At 48.3% G+C, this 12,536-nt stretch overlaps 1 protein-coding gene across 2 annotated transcripts in view; it reads left to right on the top strand.

Annotated features, from left to right (window-relative positions):
• Slit3 (slit guidance ligand 3) overlaps nucleotides 1–12,536 on the top strand; it is a 594,183-nt gene that overhangs the window by 501,493 nt on the left and 80,154 nt on the right. For both annotated transcript variants that reach the window (XM_021631471.2, XM_060363864.1), the window contains 2 exons: nucleotides 4,904–5,054; nucleotides 6,365–6,439. In XM_021631471.2, coding sequence (XP_021487146.1) covers nucleotides 4,904–5,054; nucleotides 6,365–6,439 — 226 coding nt within the window. The remainder of the gene's footprint in view (nucleotides 1–4,903; nucleotides 5,055–6,364; nucleotides 6,440–12,536) is intronic.

Here is a 12,536-nt window from a genome sequence, read left to right as displayed (position 1 = left end):
GTGCAAATGTAGTCACTCTTCCCCAACTCTGGTCTCATGGGACCCCAGGCATGACAGCTAGGTTCCAACTTCCCGTCTGAAGAAGACAGGTGTACCTAGGGCATCTGCCCCATTGTTTCATGGCAGAGTCCCAGCATGGGATTACCAAGTAGTAGCTAATGCAGAGGGGTACCATTCCTCTCCTGGCTTTCACCACCACCTCTCTCAGGAAGCTCTTGAGTTGAAATGAATGTAGGCATGAAAACAGGGAGAATAGACATGGGTCTGAGACCTTGAACTTGAACTGGGGCTCCTTCTGACTCCAGCTCTCACTCATGAATACTTAGATCCTGGTGAATCCTGATGTCCGACCTGTTCTCTTAGCTTTGGACCACAGTTACCATGGAGGTGTGGAACTCCTTCACTGATGCCTTTTCAGAGGCCAGGAGAGGCCTGCACAGACACTGGCTGACTCTGACCGTAGACACCTTACCTTTAATTTGTTTCTTGATAAATCCTGGGCCCGGTATAACTAGAGGTCTTCATTGTTGGTTTTGTGCAGGAGTCTGTGTCTTATTCCGTGTGTAAGAACTAAGGTAGAAACACAGCCACACTTAGCTATAGGAGCCTGATTCTGTGTCCCGACCAAGCGGTATGACTTTAATTATCCCCTCTCTGATTGTGACTCAGAGAAAGGCCCTCTTGGTCTCTCTAAACAGTGGAACATGTACTTACTATTGGTCAGGCTCTGGAAGCTTTTAACATCATCACCCTGTCTAATTTAATAACACTTTAGATTCCATTTTGCAGATAAGAGTATTGAGGAAGGATATTAACTAACTGGCCCAGGGTTATCTAGCTCCCAACAGGCTCTGCTCTGCATCAGTGCTACTTAGCTTTCCCTCTTTTGGACACTCATTGCCTTGAAAGGGAAATTTTTTTGGAAGCTTTGACTTGAATTGATAGGGAGCTGTAGATGGTGCTTCACTTTCTCCCTCCAGCTCACATCTGTTGTTAGAAATGACTTGAGTAAAAAGGAAAGAAAGCATTGTTCGAGTGGTTGTTCTCCAACAGGAGCACAAGGTCCATGGGTACAAGCAAACCCTCCTGCATAGAGAAACATCCTTCCCTTTCTTGCAGAGGGAACATTTCTAGCACTGCCCATATCATACCAGGGTCAGGCCCTTAGGAATGAATCCATGATGGTGCCACCTTTCCACAGTATCTCATGATGCTATGTACCGTGGGCCTCACCCTCTGTTTTCAGGCAGGTCACTGAGCACAGGGACATCTTCCTGCCCACATGATAGCAAATTCCTTCTAAAATAACTAGTGTTTCTCAACCGCAGGTGTCTGGTTCTGCCAGCCTGGCCTAGAAATGAATGTCTATGTGTCTGCAATGTTCGATTCTACTCACCTCTCATGACTGGTCCCTTTGTTTATCCATATCACTTTCTTTTCAAACTGATCAACCTTGCCAGGCCTTTGAACAACCCCACCCCTAACTCCTCTTTCTGAAGTTCTTCCTCTGCTCCCATCCACCGTGAGGCTGCTTGGGAGAGAGGAGGAAAACTCGGGCACACGTGTTGGCTTCCCCTGCCAACCAGATATGATGGATTTGTGCCTTCCAGTCCACACACACCAATGCAGCCAGACAACATCAGCAGCCACCCTGTCTGTGCCCCTTACTCCTTCTGATCCTAGCTCAGCCAATCAGCTGGCCTGTCCCCTAACCTTTCAGATATGTCACAGTTCCCTCCCAGAAGTAGTAGGTGTAGAACAGGGATATAGAATAAATTTTTAAAAAATATCATTGCTGTCATTTTTAACCTTTCACCCAACCTCTGTCTATTAAAGTTTGTCTATGATTGTGTACCATGTGTTATTGTTTTGAGATGTCTACAAGTGGGGATGAGGGCCACAAGGGCAGAGGCAGGCAAAAGCCAGGTGACATCAGCTCCTCTGTGGCTGGCTCCAACTGGAGTTGAACTTTATGGCCTGTCTTCAAATCCTAAAAGATCCCTACCATCTGTGATCACCCCAAAGAGGAAGAGCTGCGACCTATTTCAATTGGTTCTCTCCTCCAAAGTATTTCTGGCAGTGACAAATATGCGTTGAAATTGAAATTGACTTTTAAAGCTCTGGAAAAGTTAAAAATACTTTTGGGTAGTTATGAGCATTAGGCATAACAAATGGCTCCGAGGAACCCTGGGTAGCTTCCGTAATGAAATATGAAGTGACGGAGGTGGCATTTCGTGCTGGCTCTGGCTGGGAAATGAACTTTTTCGGTTATGTACATACGCCGTTATTAACATTTCTGGTTCCCACTCATATAAAATATCACTCTCCGACCCCCTCGTTATTACAAACCAGGGCAATAACAAAAACAGCAGGGGGAAAAATGCTGGAGAGAGCACATTAGTCCATCGAATCTAATTGCAAAATCATTTCATTAAAATGGGTCAGCGGCTCCGCCGCAGAGGTCTGCCAGTTATAACCTAACGATACTACTGAGAGCGATTCCTGCTAACTACGGACTGCTCTCACCTTGATTAAAACGAAAATGCATTTAATAGGCGGCCGTCCCCAGCCGGCACACGTCTGCAGCCTCACGGTGAAGTGCAACCCGGGGCTTCCTCCTGTCTTTCTGCCTTTGATCAGCAGTCAGGGTTCCTCTGTTTCGCAAGTATCACACTATAGACATGTTCTGAAGAAAACATGACCATGCACATTCAAAATGGCGACCCCCACCCCCTCCACAACATCACCGTGTAAACTCCACCAACAGGACCAGAATGGGTTTTCGTTGGGCAGGAGTTGCAAAATAGCCTAGCCCTCTGATATGTCTAAAGAGAAATGATGCAAGGTCAAAGTTTATTCAGTGGAGCAAGTCGTGCGGGCAAGAGGAAGAGATTTACATAAAACATTGCACCTCGAGGCTGCTGTAAAACTGTGAAGTATACACGTGTGTTCTGTTCACACAAGTCTAGGGGCGCAGAGGGAAATGAAGGAAGTGGGTGGGAAGGTAGTAGGGAGAAATAAAAAAGGATACACCCACCCAGACTTCTGACTCCATGGGCACGAGAGACCTGCCAACTTTGTTCCCAATCAGCAGTGACTATAGGAAGACAAATGATAAGAGAGAGTACAGGAGTAAGGTGGGCAGGCATTTGCTTGCTTCTTGTCATAGCTCACTGGAGGAGGAACCCAGTGTACCTCTGCCACATTGGACTTTGTAGCTGTTGCTGGAGACGTGGGAATAGAGGTTCAATCACAAAGCACACTAAAGCTTACCTAGCATCAGTCACATGGGTCTCTGAAAGCTAGTCTGTTTGCCGTGCACCAGGAGCCCCATAGTCCAAAGATCTTCATCTACAAAATGAGGTTTTAATCTCTGGGGTTAAGTTTGGGGAAGAGCAGCTGGCTTCTGGTTCAAGTGCAGTAAATGTCAGCTGTTGCCATTGGCTCCACTAGTGTTTCTATGGCCTCTAACTATGAGATGTTCTGTCAAGATCTAGGAAGCACGGGAGCAGACTCACACGTGCCCATGCTTAGCTTGTCTTTTTCCTGAAGACTCTACCTCTGGTTTAACTTCATCATCCCACAAAACCCCTGGGGGGAAAGGAGCTAGAAAGTCGCAACGCCTGGCCAAAAGCACAGTTAAAACACAGGGACCACTCCCGCTCCATGCCGCCATGCTAATTACTCAAGGCATTCACCAAACACATGGTGCCCAGGCCCTAAAACACTTCAGAAATACACAAGATCCTCAGGTGCCAGCGGCATCCCACTTGTGTCTCGGATAAACACGAACTGAGCTCACATTTTATACCTAGCAGTGTGGGTGCGAGAGCGCGAATGAGTCCAGCGCCATCAACGAGCTCGTGTCAGGAGAGCCCCACACCACTCCCCATTGCCACCAGCATAATTCATGTGCTCACAGAGATCTGGCTGGCTGGCTGCCCCCAAGGGCATGTCTCAGAGACATCAGACTGTCAGACCTGTTGCCATTACCGAATGACCTTGGAGGAAATAAAATTTTGAAAATAAATAAATAAATCTTAGCTCCAGTTTCTGGCTCATGGGAACTGGCCTTTTACTGGCACTAAAGAGAACTTCCTCTCTAAGACAAAGTCGGATCTGACCCTTGGATGAATTTTGTTTCCACTGTGTTTAAGAATTGGATGTCTTGCCAAGATATTTTAAATATCTGGCTTCTCTTAAGACAACAAAAACAAAGAAATCTCAGGCAACTGGAAGCCAAATCCCAAAGCATCTGCGCTGTGAGCTTCAGATACCCTAGTGTTCAGTCATGTCAAAGTCAAAATCAGACAAGATGCTGGTTATTGTTTAACACCAAATGAGTATCTGGCCTTCTTCACTCATTGCCTACAAGGCCAGGAAGACCTCTAGGTGGGTGACTACTTCTCAGGCCTTAGTCCTGTCCTCCAGTAGCTACCCCAAAAGTCCGATCTTAATCTCCAGTCTGTAAGCATCATGGAGCCAGGAATCTCCTACTGTTGTAGGCTGGATTCTGGGTAGGTGTCTTACAGGATTTCTATGAACAGAACATTGGCTTTTCCAAAGGTCCATGGTGCACAAAAACGTAAGAGCCCACAAATCCAAAGCCTGGCTTCTTGGAAGGCACCAAGTGCTGAATGACAAAAGACCACGTGGAAAACAACATAGATGAGGGGTGTGGAGAGTACCAGCATCATGGCCAAATAGGCATCAGTGTTGTCTGCCATTTGACACGCCACCACATAAGCAGGTCCTCCCAAGCCTGTGCATTTACACACAAGCACACATGCGTGCCTCTTCCGACAAATCCAACCACCTCACTCCTTACCTCCGCTACCTACAACTCGACCTTGTGCCAGGAATCTGAAATGATGATGATTACCCCCTCTTTGGCCCCACGTAGGCTCTGAGGATTATCGCAACAGATTCAGCAGTGAGTGTTTCATGGACCTGGTGTGCCCTGAGAAGTGCCGCTGTGAGGGCACCATCGTCGACTGCTCCAACCAGAAGCTGGCCCGAATCCCAAGCCACCTCCCCGAATACACCACTGACCTGTAAGTCCTGCTCCTCCCTACCTCTCTTTATGCATACTTGGTCGCTTTGAGTTAATCGTAGTGGAGTCTTCTGTGGACTTGGCTGAGGAAGGCACCAGACATAACTTGCTTATTATTAGTTCCATGATTGCTTTCTGGACACTCGCTACGAACCAGACGTTGCTCTAGGCTTACATTTCTACAGTGAGCAAAGCAAATGGCACCTGATGTGGCCCTCGGGTGTTTATAGTATCTTTATAAAATGATAGATATTAAACAAAAGTCATTACTAGTCAAAAATATAACTAAGATGATTAAATATATCTGAGCTGTCTCATACCCACCCATAGAAGAGGACGTTGGTTTATACAAAAACGGGTGAGGGTGTGAGATCAATCTGGCTGCAACATCTGTCAACCCATTGATCACCAGGATTGATTCTGCTGATCTGGCCAGCTAGGTGTATGCCCCAACCCTCCTTCACTGGTATGTACCCTCAGAAGTGGCGCACTTTGTTAGAAGGATGACCTTCCCAGCTACAACCTCCAAAAAAAGCTCTCAGAATCTAAAGAGGAACAAACTAAAGCTTGAAGCATGGTAGAGGATAAAGGATGGCCTGTTGGGGCTAACTAGACCTGATCCTTACCTCACCTCTGTCCCCTCCAAGATTAGCCACACCATCTCTCAGATCTGAAGGCATTTCCCCGAGGTATCAGGAAGTCAGACATGTGTCTCCCTCTATGCTTCAGGTCTGGAAAGAGACACAAGCACAATATTCCTCCAGACTCTTATCACAGAGGGAGCCCTGGAGAAACAGTGGTAGACCTGAGGCTGTTACTGCCTTCTTTGACTTCTTCAGTCATTGGAGGGCACAACACGACTCTGAGCACACAGAAATTCTGGGTGCAGGGACCCTGAGCCCCCTCAGAAGACAGAAGTACTCAGGAAAAGCTGAGAAACTTGGGCTCAGGAGACCCTGAGAAAAGTTCCCTGGGTGTGGGGGAGGATTACCATTGGTACCCCCTAAAATGGAGGAAGATTCTTAGTATTTGACTGTGTGTTTAAATACCAATGTGTGTTTATGCAGAATATGCAAGAAGATGCTACCTCATAAAGGAGCCATAGGAGAGCTAAGAGTTTGTCTCTTTTTGCCCTTTTCCATCCACATCCCCCTGTCAAGCCCTTACCTCATACTGAAGTTTTTCATGATTCATTTGAACTTTTACTGACTGTGAAGTTCAGGCGGAGCCCAACAAAAGCTATGGGAGGTGAGTAGCAAAGGGGTTGCCTTACACTCAGCTAAGCCCTGCTTCTTCTGGCTTCCCGTGTAGGCGACTGAATGACAATGACATCTCTGTCCTGGAGGCCACTGGGATCTTCAAGAAGTTGCCGAACCTGCGGAAAATGTAAGTCAAGTTGGGGAACACAGCAGCCGCCTCAGCTTTCCTGGCTCCTGCCCCCTGAGCTTCCTCCTATCTCCTGCTGTGCCCTGGACTGAAGGCCAGGGACACAGCACAGACCAAAATGAAGCTTGGCTGTCTTTGAGTTTCAGGTATCAGTTAGATTCCATACTTCCTTGATTGCTATCCTTTATTTCCTCTACTTGTCTTCCCCAGCCCCCGAGCCCACATTCTCCATCTATCTCAGGAGAATGCATCTGGAATAGCAATTAGGTAGGGGTGTCTGGGACCCTGAGGTGTTTGGCATTTGGGTGAGGTCTGCATGGGAGGGCACGTCAGAAAGGAGTCTCCAGCAGCTCACAGTAGATTTGGACACAGGGTCTGCTGGTCTGAGTAGAGTCTGGGCTTAGCAAAGGCCCCATGTGCTGTTACTGGCTACTGTAGTACATGGCTGCATGTTCCAACCCTCTCTCTTCCTTCCTTGGAGTTTGGGCCAAGTCATAAAGCCAGCAAGAAGGATATTGTCCCCTGTGATAGCCCTTATCCTTGGCCAGAGCTGCATTCCCGCCTCACAGATAACAATTTCTTTAGTCTTCCTTCACCCATCTTATGCTAGCTGACTTCATGTTCCATGTCAGACAAGTGAGGGAGCCATGGCTCAGAGAATGACCTCTGTCAGGCCACACATTGAATAAAGGTCAAAACCGGCTCTCAGGCTTGGGTCCACTCCAGTCACACCAGTGCGAGGTCGCACTTGTTTCCCAGTCTGCATGCCTCTGCAGAGGTGCCAGCAGAGAGGGTGAGCTTTTCAACATCCGATTCCCAGGGCACACACTTCTTCCTGCTCCACCCCAAATCGCAAATCCCCAGTCTCACAGCGGTGTGTTTCCTCAGCAAAGTAAATGTGGCCTATCATTACTTACCAATTCTGCATTTGCTAACTCATCTGTACCAAAAGTCATGCAACTCTAAAACCAGAATTTCTCATACTGTTTGTGTCATTTACATACACATGGCAGTGAAAAACCTACTCGCCCCAACATGTGCCCCTTAACTGGGACACAGCTGAGGCTGAACACAATGATGTTCTGCCTTTTGGGTTCAGCTCTCACGCTGTAAGCAGGTATCTTCTTTGCAGCGTATCCAGGGGTATGTGCTTTGCCGTTTTGTGCTTTGCAGTACCAACTTTGGCCCAAGCACAGTGCTAGCACACTGTCTCAATACCCAAAGCCTGAGGGGGCTGCACTGTGCCTTGCTGAGAGCACTCGTGTGATAGAGAAGCTCCATGCATTTGTTCAGGCACGAGCCCAGCACTGCTGGCCACGAATACAATGTTGATGAATCAATAGTACGGTAAATACAGTGTCTCTCAACAGAAGCACTCACAGAACAAGCTTATTATTGATTGGTTGATGGAAATGCCATGTCCAGGGGCTCACGGGAGCCTCGTGTAGTTTCTCCAGGAGGAGTGATCCAGCGTGTGCGCATTCGGTGTTCCTGGGGATGTAGAATGTAACAGTCATGAGTTATGAGGATTGCCGGTAGCTCCTTATCTCCTATTCATCATACTTTTCCCTGTCTGTGGCCTGCAGACAAGCAAAGAGATGCCTGCTAGGCCCTATGCAGCTGCTCTCTCTGCGGCACCATTCATGCATCCCTGTTGACTACAGCTACTGCCTTAGCCACGGGCCACTGTAATTAAATCTGTGTCTGGAGGAGAGGGGTGAGCTCTCTGAGGGGATACCTGAGACCAGAGCACCAGTAAGGCTAGTGAGGAGTGTGGCTGTCACTATGGCCTGTAACCCAAGTTTCTTTGAGATCACCAACAGATGTAATAATGACAGGGAGACCTTATATATTTATTGTAAGCTTAGAGCAATAGCTGGGCAGATTCTGACCTATTCTAACCCGACAGTACTGGCTTGGCCTTCGTCCCAGCTTCGTGGCCCATTACGGGATCTCTGGGTACAGAAATCAGCATTTGAATACACAACGCACAAAAACATCCTCCAACCCTGGCCCAGCACCCATGAGCTTCTGGGGCCCAGCACAATTAAGAGACACTTAGAGGTGTCCTTCATTCCTAACCAGAGAACAAGGTACACTTTGGTTTCAACCTCCAGACAGATGTGGAGGTGAATCTGGATGTGAGGAAGGTATTGAAATGAATCAAGCTACACAGGCACCTATTTGCCCAGCAAACAGGAATCTTTGCTTCTGCAAAGAAAACACACTACATACACACACACACACACACACACACACACACACACACACAGACACCTTTTAGGTGGAAGTCATACAAATTGTATTCCCACTTGTGATAGGGATGTGAGCACAGAGAAATGCTTCTGTAGTCTAAGGGAAACACGGACACGACTATGTGACAGGAGGCAGGCTGTCTCCATCCTCAGCCACATGCGGCAGATCTGAGCCTGGCTAAATGCAAGCCCAGATCTCAACTAGAGGAGCAGATGCCACTCAGCTAGTCCCTATATTTGCCATACAGGAGTGAAGGTCGGAGCTTCCAAATGTCCCACACTGCTCCAGACCAGCTAAACATTCAGGTGTGAGGAGGAACCGCAGGCTGGCCTGCGTTCACCTGCGCTCAGCTCTGCTCTTGTCCACTGTGTGGTCCTAGGAGACCCTTTGGGGGTGGGGCTTGGTTTCATCATTTGCATAATAAAGTCACTCACTTTGGGAGTGCCGATGTAGTAAATAGGTGACTGAGGAGGAGTGCCTGCTTGCTATACACAAGACCGTGGGTTCAATCCCCAATACTGCACAAACCAAAACAAACAAACAGGATGAAGTAAGGGTGAAAGGGTGGTACTGCCAAGGTGTTGGCAAGAGAACACGTTGGATTCCAGCACCAGACATCTGAGTTGAGTAGCCTGAAGTAGCTGGTTACATATGTAAACAGGAGTTCTGCATGGACAGTTTGGGGAGCCTGGGGAGCGGGGCAAAGGTGAGACGTGACTGGGAAGGCTCCGATGACCATGATGGTGACAGAATTTACAATAGCTAGTAGTCAACACTTACTGTTCAGTCTGTGCCGGAATGTTCCAGTATCCATTAAATGTTGCCCTCGCCAAGTAAAACCACAGGCTTTGGGACTGCTTCATTCCCCAAATGAGGAAGCTAAGACATGGAATTTAAGTAGCAAGAAGGCAGCAAAGCAAGGAGCCAGTGACAACAATGAAAATGAGCCCATAGAAGGCAGTAACTGTGTGTGTGTGTGTGTATGTGTGTGTGTGTGTGTGTGTGTGTGCACAAATGCACACATTCATCAGTACCAACCAACTAAATAAGATGTCACAGGGTAAATCTAGACCCAGACCACCAGCTACTGTCAAGTAAAGTGTTCTTGTGCCCTGGACCAGTCACTACCCTACTTCCCCACAGGGGAGGTAGTGGGTAAGGGTATCAGACGATACAGTGGCTGAAGCCAATGGTGTCAACCTGCTAAGCTCCCTCACACTTGAGCCAGGCACCTGAGTCTACCTGGTCCTGAATCTACCATTTCTGCTTTGAGCAAAGGTGATTAGACCCTGTTGTGTTTTCTGCACCTCTGGCTCTTATACTATGGCAACTCCACACAGCTTTTCAAAGGGCTTCACATCTGTGAGCTGCTCAGTGGTAGGAGACTTGCCTAGCGTGCTTGAGGCCCTGAGTGCCATCCCTAGCACAAAAAGATGGGGTGTGGGAGTGGGAAAGTTGCAGGGGGGGGGGAGAAAAAGAGACTCCATGTTCAAAGAGCCATGGCTCTCCTTACAGCGAACTTCAGGCCAGTTAGGATGCTTAGGAGACACCATAGCCTGAAAATCAGCCAGCCTCTAGCTGAAGTCATGGGCACATGGTTGGGTTTGTTGCTGGTTGCTGTTTTTTTTTTGTTGTTGTTGTTGTTGTTGTTGTTTGTTTGTTTTTTAAATAAGAATTAGTTTTCCACTTTTAAAACCCAGAAGCTTTTACAGAAAACATAAAAACCTTGCTTTCTGGTACCTCTGGGACTATTTAATGCCCTAGTAGACCCGACCCCAGTTCTCAGGTTGGCCCAGTAGAGACAAGCAGAATACCAGCTGCTCCTTTAGATGGACGTGAGGTCCTGGTCACCTTTGTTTTCAAGGGGCCTGCTTCTCGTCACCATTAAGTCACCCGCATGGAGCCCGTGAACACCTGAGTTTGTAGTATTCTCTCAGGGAAGGACAGGCTCATGGTCAGTGGACAAGACCTCCTCATTCTGGCCATGTGCCAGGACATATGCTCAGTCATGGCCGGTTATCCTCAGTTTCAAGAATGGTCTACTTGGCTCTCTGATACATTCCTCCTAGGGCTGTGCTTTAACCAGGACTATAGCTCTATCCACTGCAGCAGTAGCTGGATGACCCTATAACCCTAGGGAGTAGTGGCCTAGGAAAGCCTGTCTTCCTCCACCTGGCCTCAGGCTCTCAGCAGCCATATGAGCCCCCTTCTGTGCCTCTGTGTTCTTTGGGAAGAATGAAGTCAGGGGCACCCAGCAACCTGCAGAGGCAGTACACACGAACCCTCTGAACCATCCCCGGGCCCAGGGTGAGTTTCTGAAGCTGGGCCATTAGAGTAAAAGTTACAATTACAAGGAAGCACCTTCCTCCAGATAGGTCTTGGGAGGCAAAGGGAGAGAGCCCGCTAGCTGATTGCATCTATATTCCGAAGCTTTCTGGGAACAGACATGTCTTTGGTAGGCACTGCATTAGGACTACACAGAGCTCTTAGAAAATCCAGATACATTCATTTTGTTTCTAGAATATTTGCTCCAAGCTACACTCTGTGCCCCCAACCCCCACAACAGACTTCAGTCCGGCTTTGATGGATAGAGAAGGAACAGCAGCCAGCTCTTCTAGAAAGGACTACAGCTGCCCCCCGCCAACCCATCCCTTCTGTTTTTCATTCTCCCAGACTAAGGAAATGCAATTCATAAACCTTACAGAAACGGGACGTTAATTTTGCTCTGTTGAAGAAGCAGATGTCAGGAAATGGGAGCCCTCCCAACTCCACTGCTCTAACTCATCTTCATTGTCCAGCCCTGCATGCTAATCCCCAAGCAGCCCCTCTCCCTGGAGCCCAACCCTGTTAGGAAACCCTTGACCTCAGTTCCTACATCTACTTTAGTGATCCTGTGCTGTCTCCCTCATGCATCCCCTCCATTCCTGGTTTGTCCTTGACCAGGACTGCCAGAGTTGAAACCGGGTTAAGTACCAGGTTTTCACACAAATGGAGCCAGTTCAAGGTGCCCCAGCTAAGAAGCCTTAAGAGGGACTTCGGGGGTATTAGCAGGAGAAGAGGGCATTTTGGAAGCAGAGATAGAATAAAGAAAAGATGATTTTAAAAGGGGACCCACTAGAGTTTTTCCCTTCCACAGCTATGAACAGGAGTAGGCCCTGCTATTTCCTGAGTGCCCAGGCCACCAATGGGAAAAGAAAAATGTCTTCAATTGAACCCTGAGTACCATTATTTCATCATGTGCTTCATATTGGCCCCTCGTCCCTCTGGGAGGCTTCAGCCCTGTACTTTGTGAAAGGGTTGGTATGGCCCCATATCCACCCAATGATCTGACATGAAGCAGTACCCACCCCCACCAAGACTCTGGACATGTGGCCAGTGTCTGCTAGCCCAGCAGTTCAGTAAACCCCCCCATGCTCAGTGAGCCTGTGATATCCTCAGGGTCTCCCCTTCACGGTATAGGGCTCTGCTGTGGGCTGAGAGGTAGGCCTCCTTGCTCAGCTCCCATGACCACCATCAGGCTTGGTTCCACCCAGATAACCATGAGTGCCTTCAGCCTGGACCACAGGATGAGGTCCACAGAGAAGCCCTACCTCTTAGTCCTGAAGAACACGGGAACTAGAATTTCACATGGCTGTGCAGCATCTGCCTGTTGTCACTGTCCTGCTATGGTCTCCCATGCTGTGGACACCATGTATTGGAAAGAAGGGCCTGCTGTCAGAGCTGGAGCAAACTCGTGAACCGCAGCGCTGGAGCTGGGTGGGAACAGGGATACTGTGAGAAAACCCAGATCCCAAGGCTGAGGGATGAGTCAGCTGGCGGAGCGCTTGTTGGCAGGCCTGAG

This window comes from Meriones unguiculatus, chromosome 11, assembly GCF_030254825.1.
Source record: "Meriones unguiculatus strain TT.TT164.6M chromosome 11, Bangor_MerUng_6.1, whole genome shotgun sequence".
Taxonomy (NCBI): domain Eukaryota; kingdom Metazoa; phylum Chordata; class Mammalia; order Rodentia; family Muridae; genus Meriones; species Meriones unguiculatus.
Note: the sequence above shows the minus strand (reverse complement) of the source record. Positions and strands in the feature narration are given on the sequence as shown.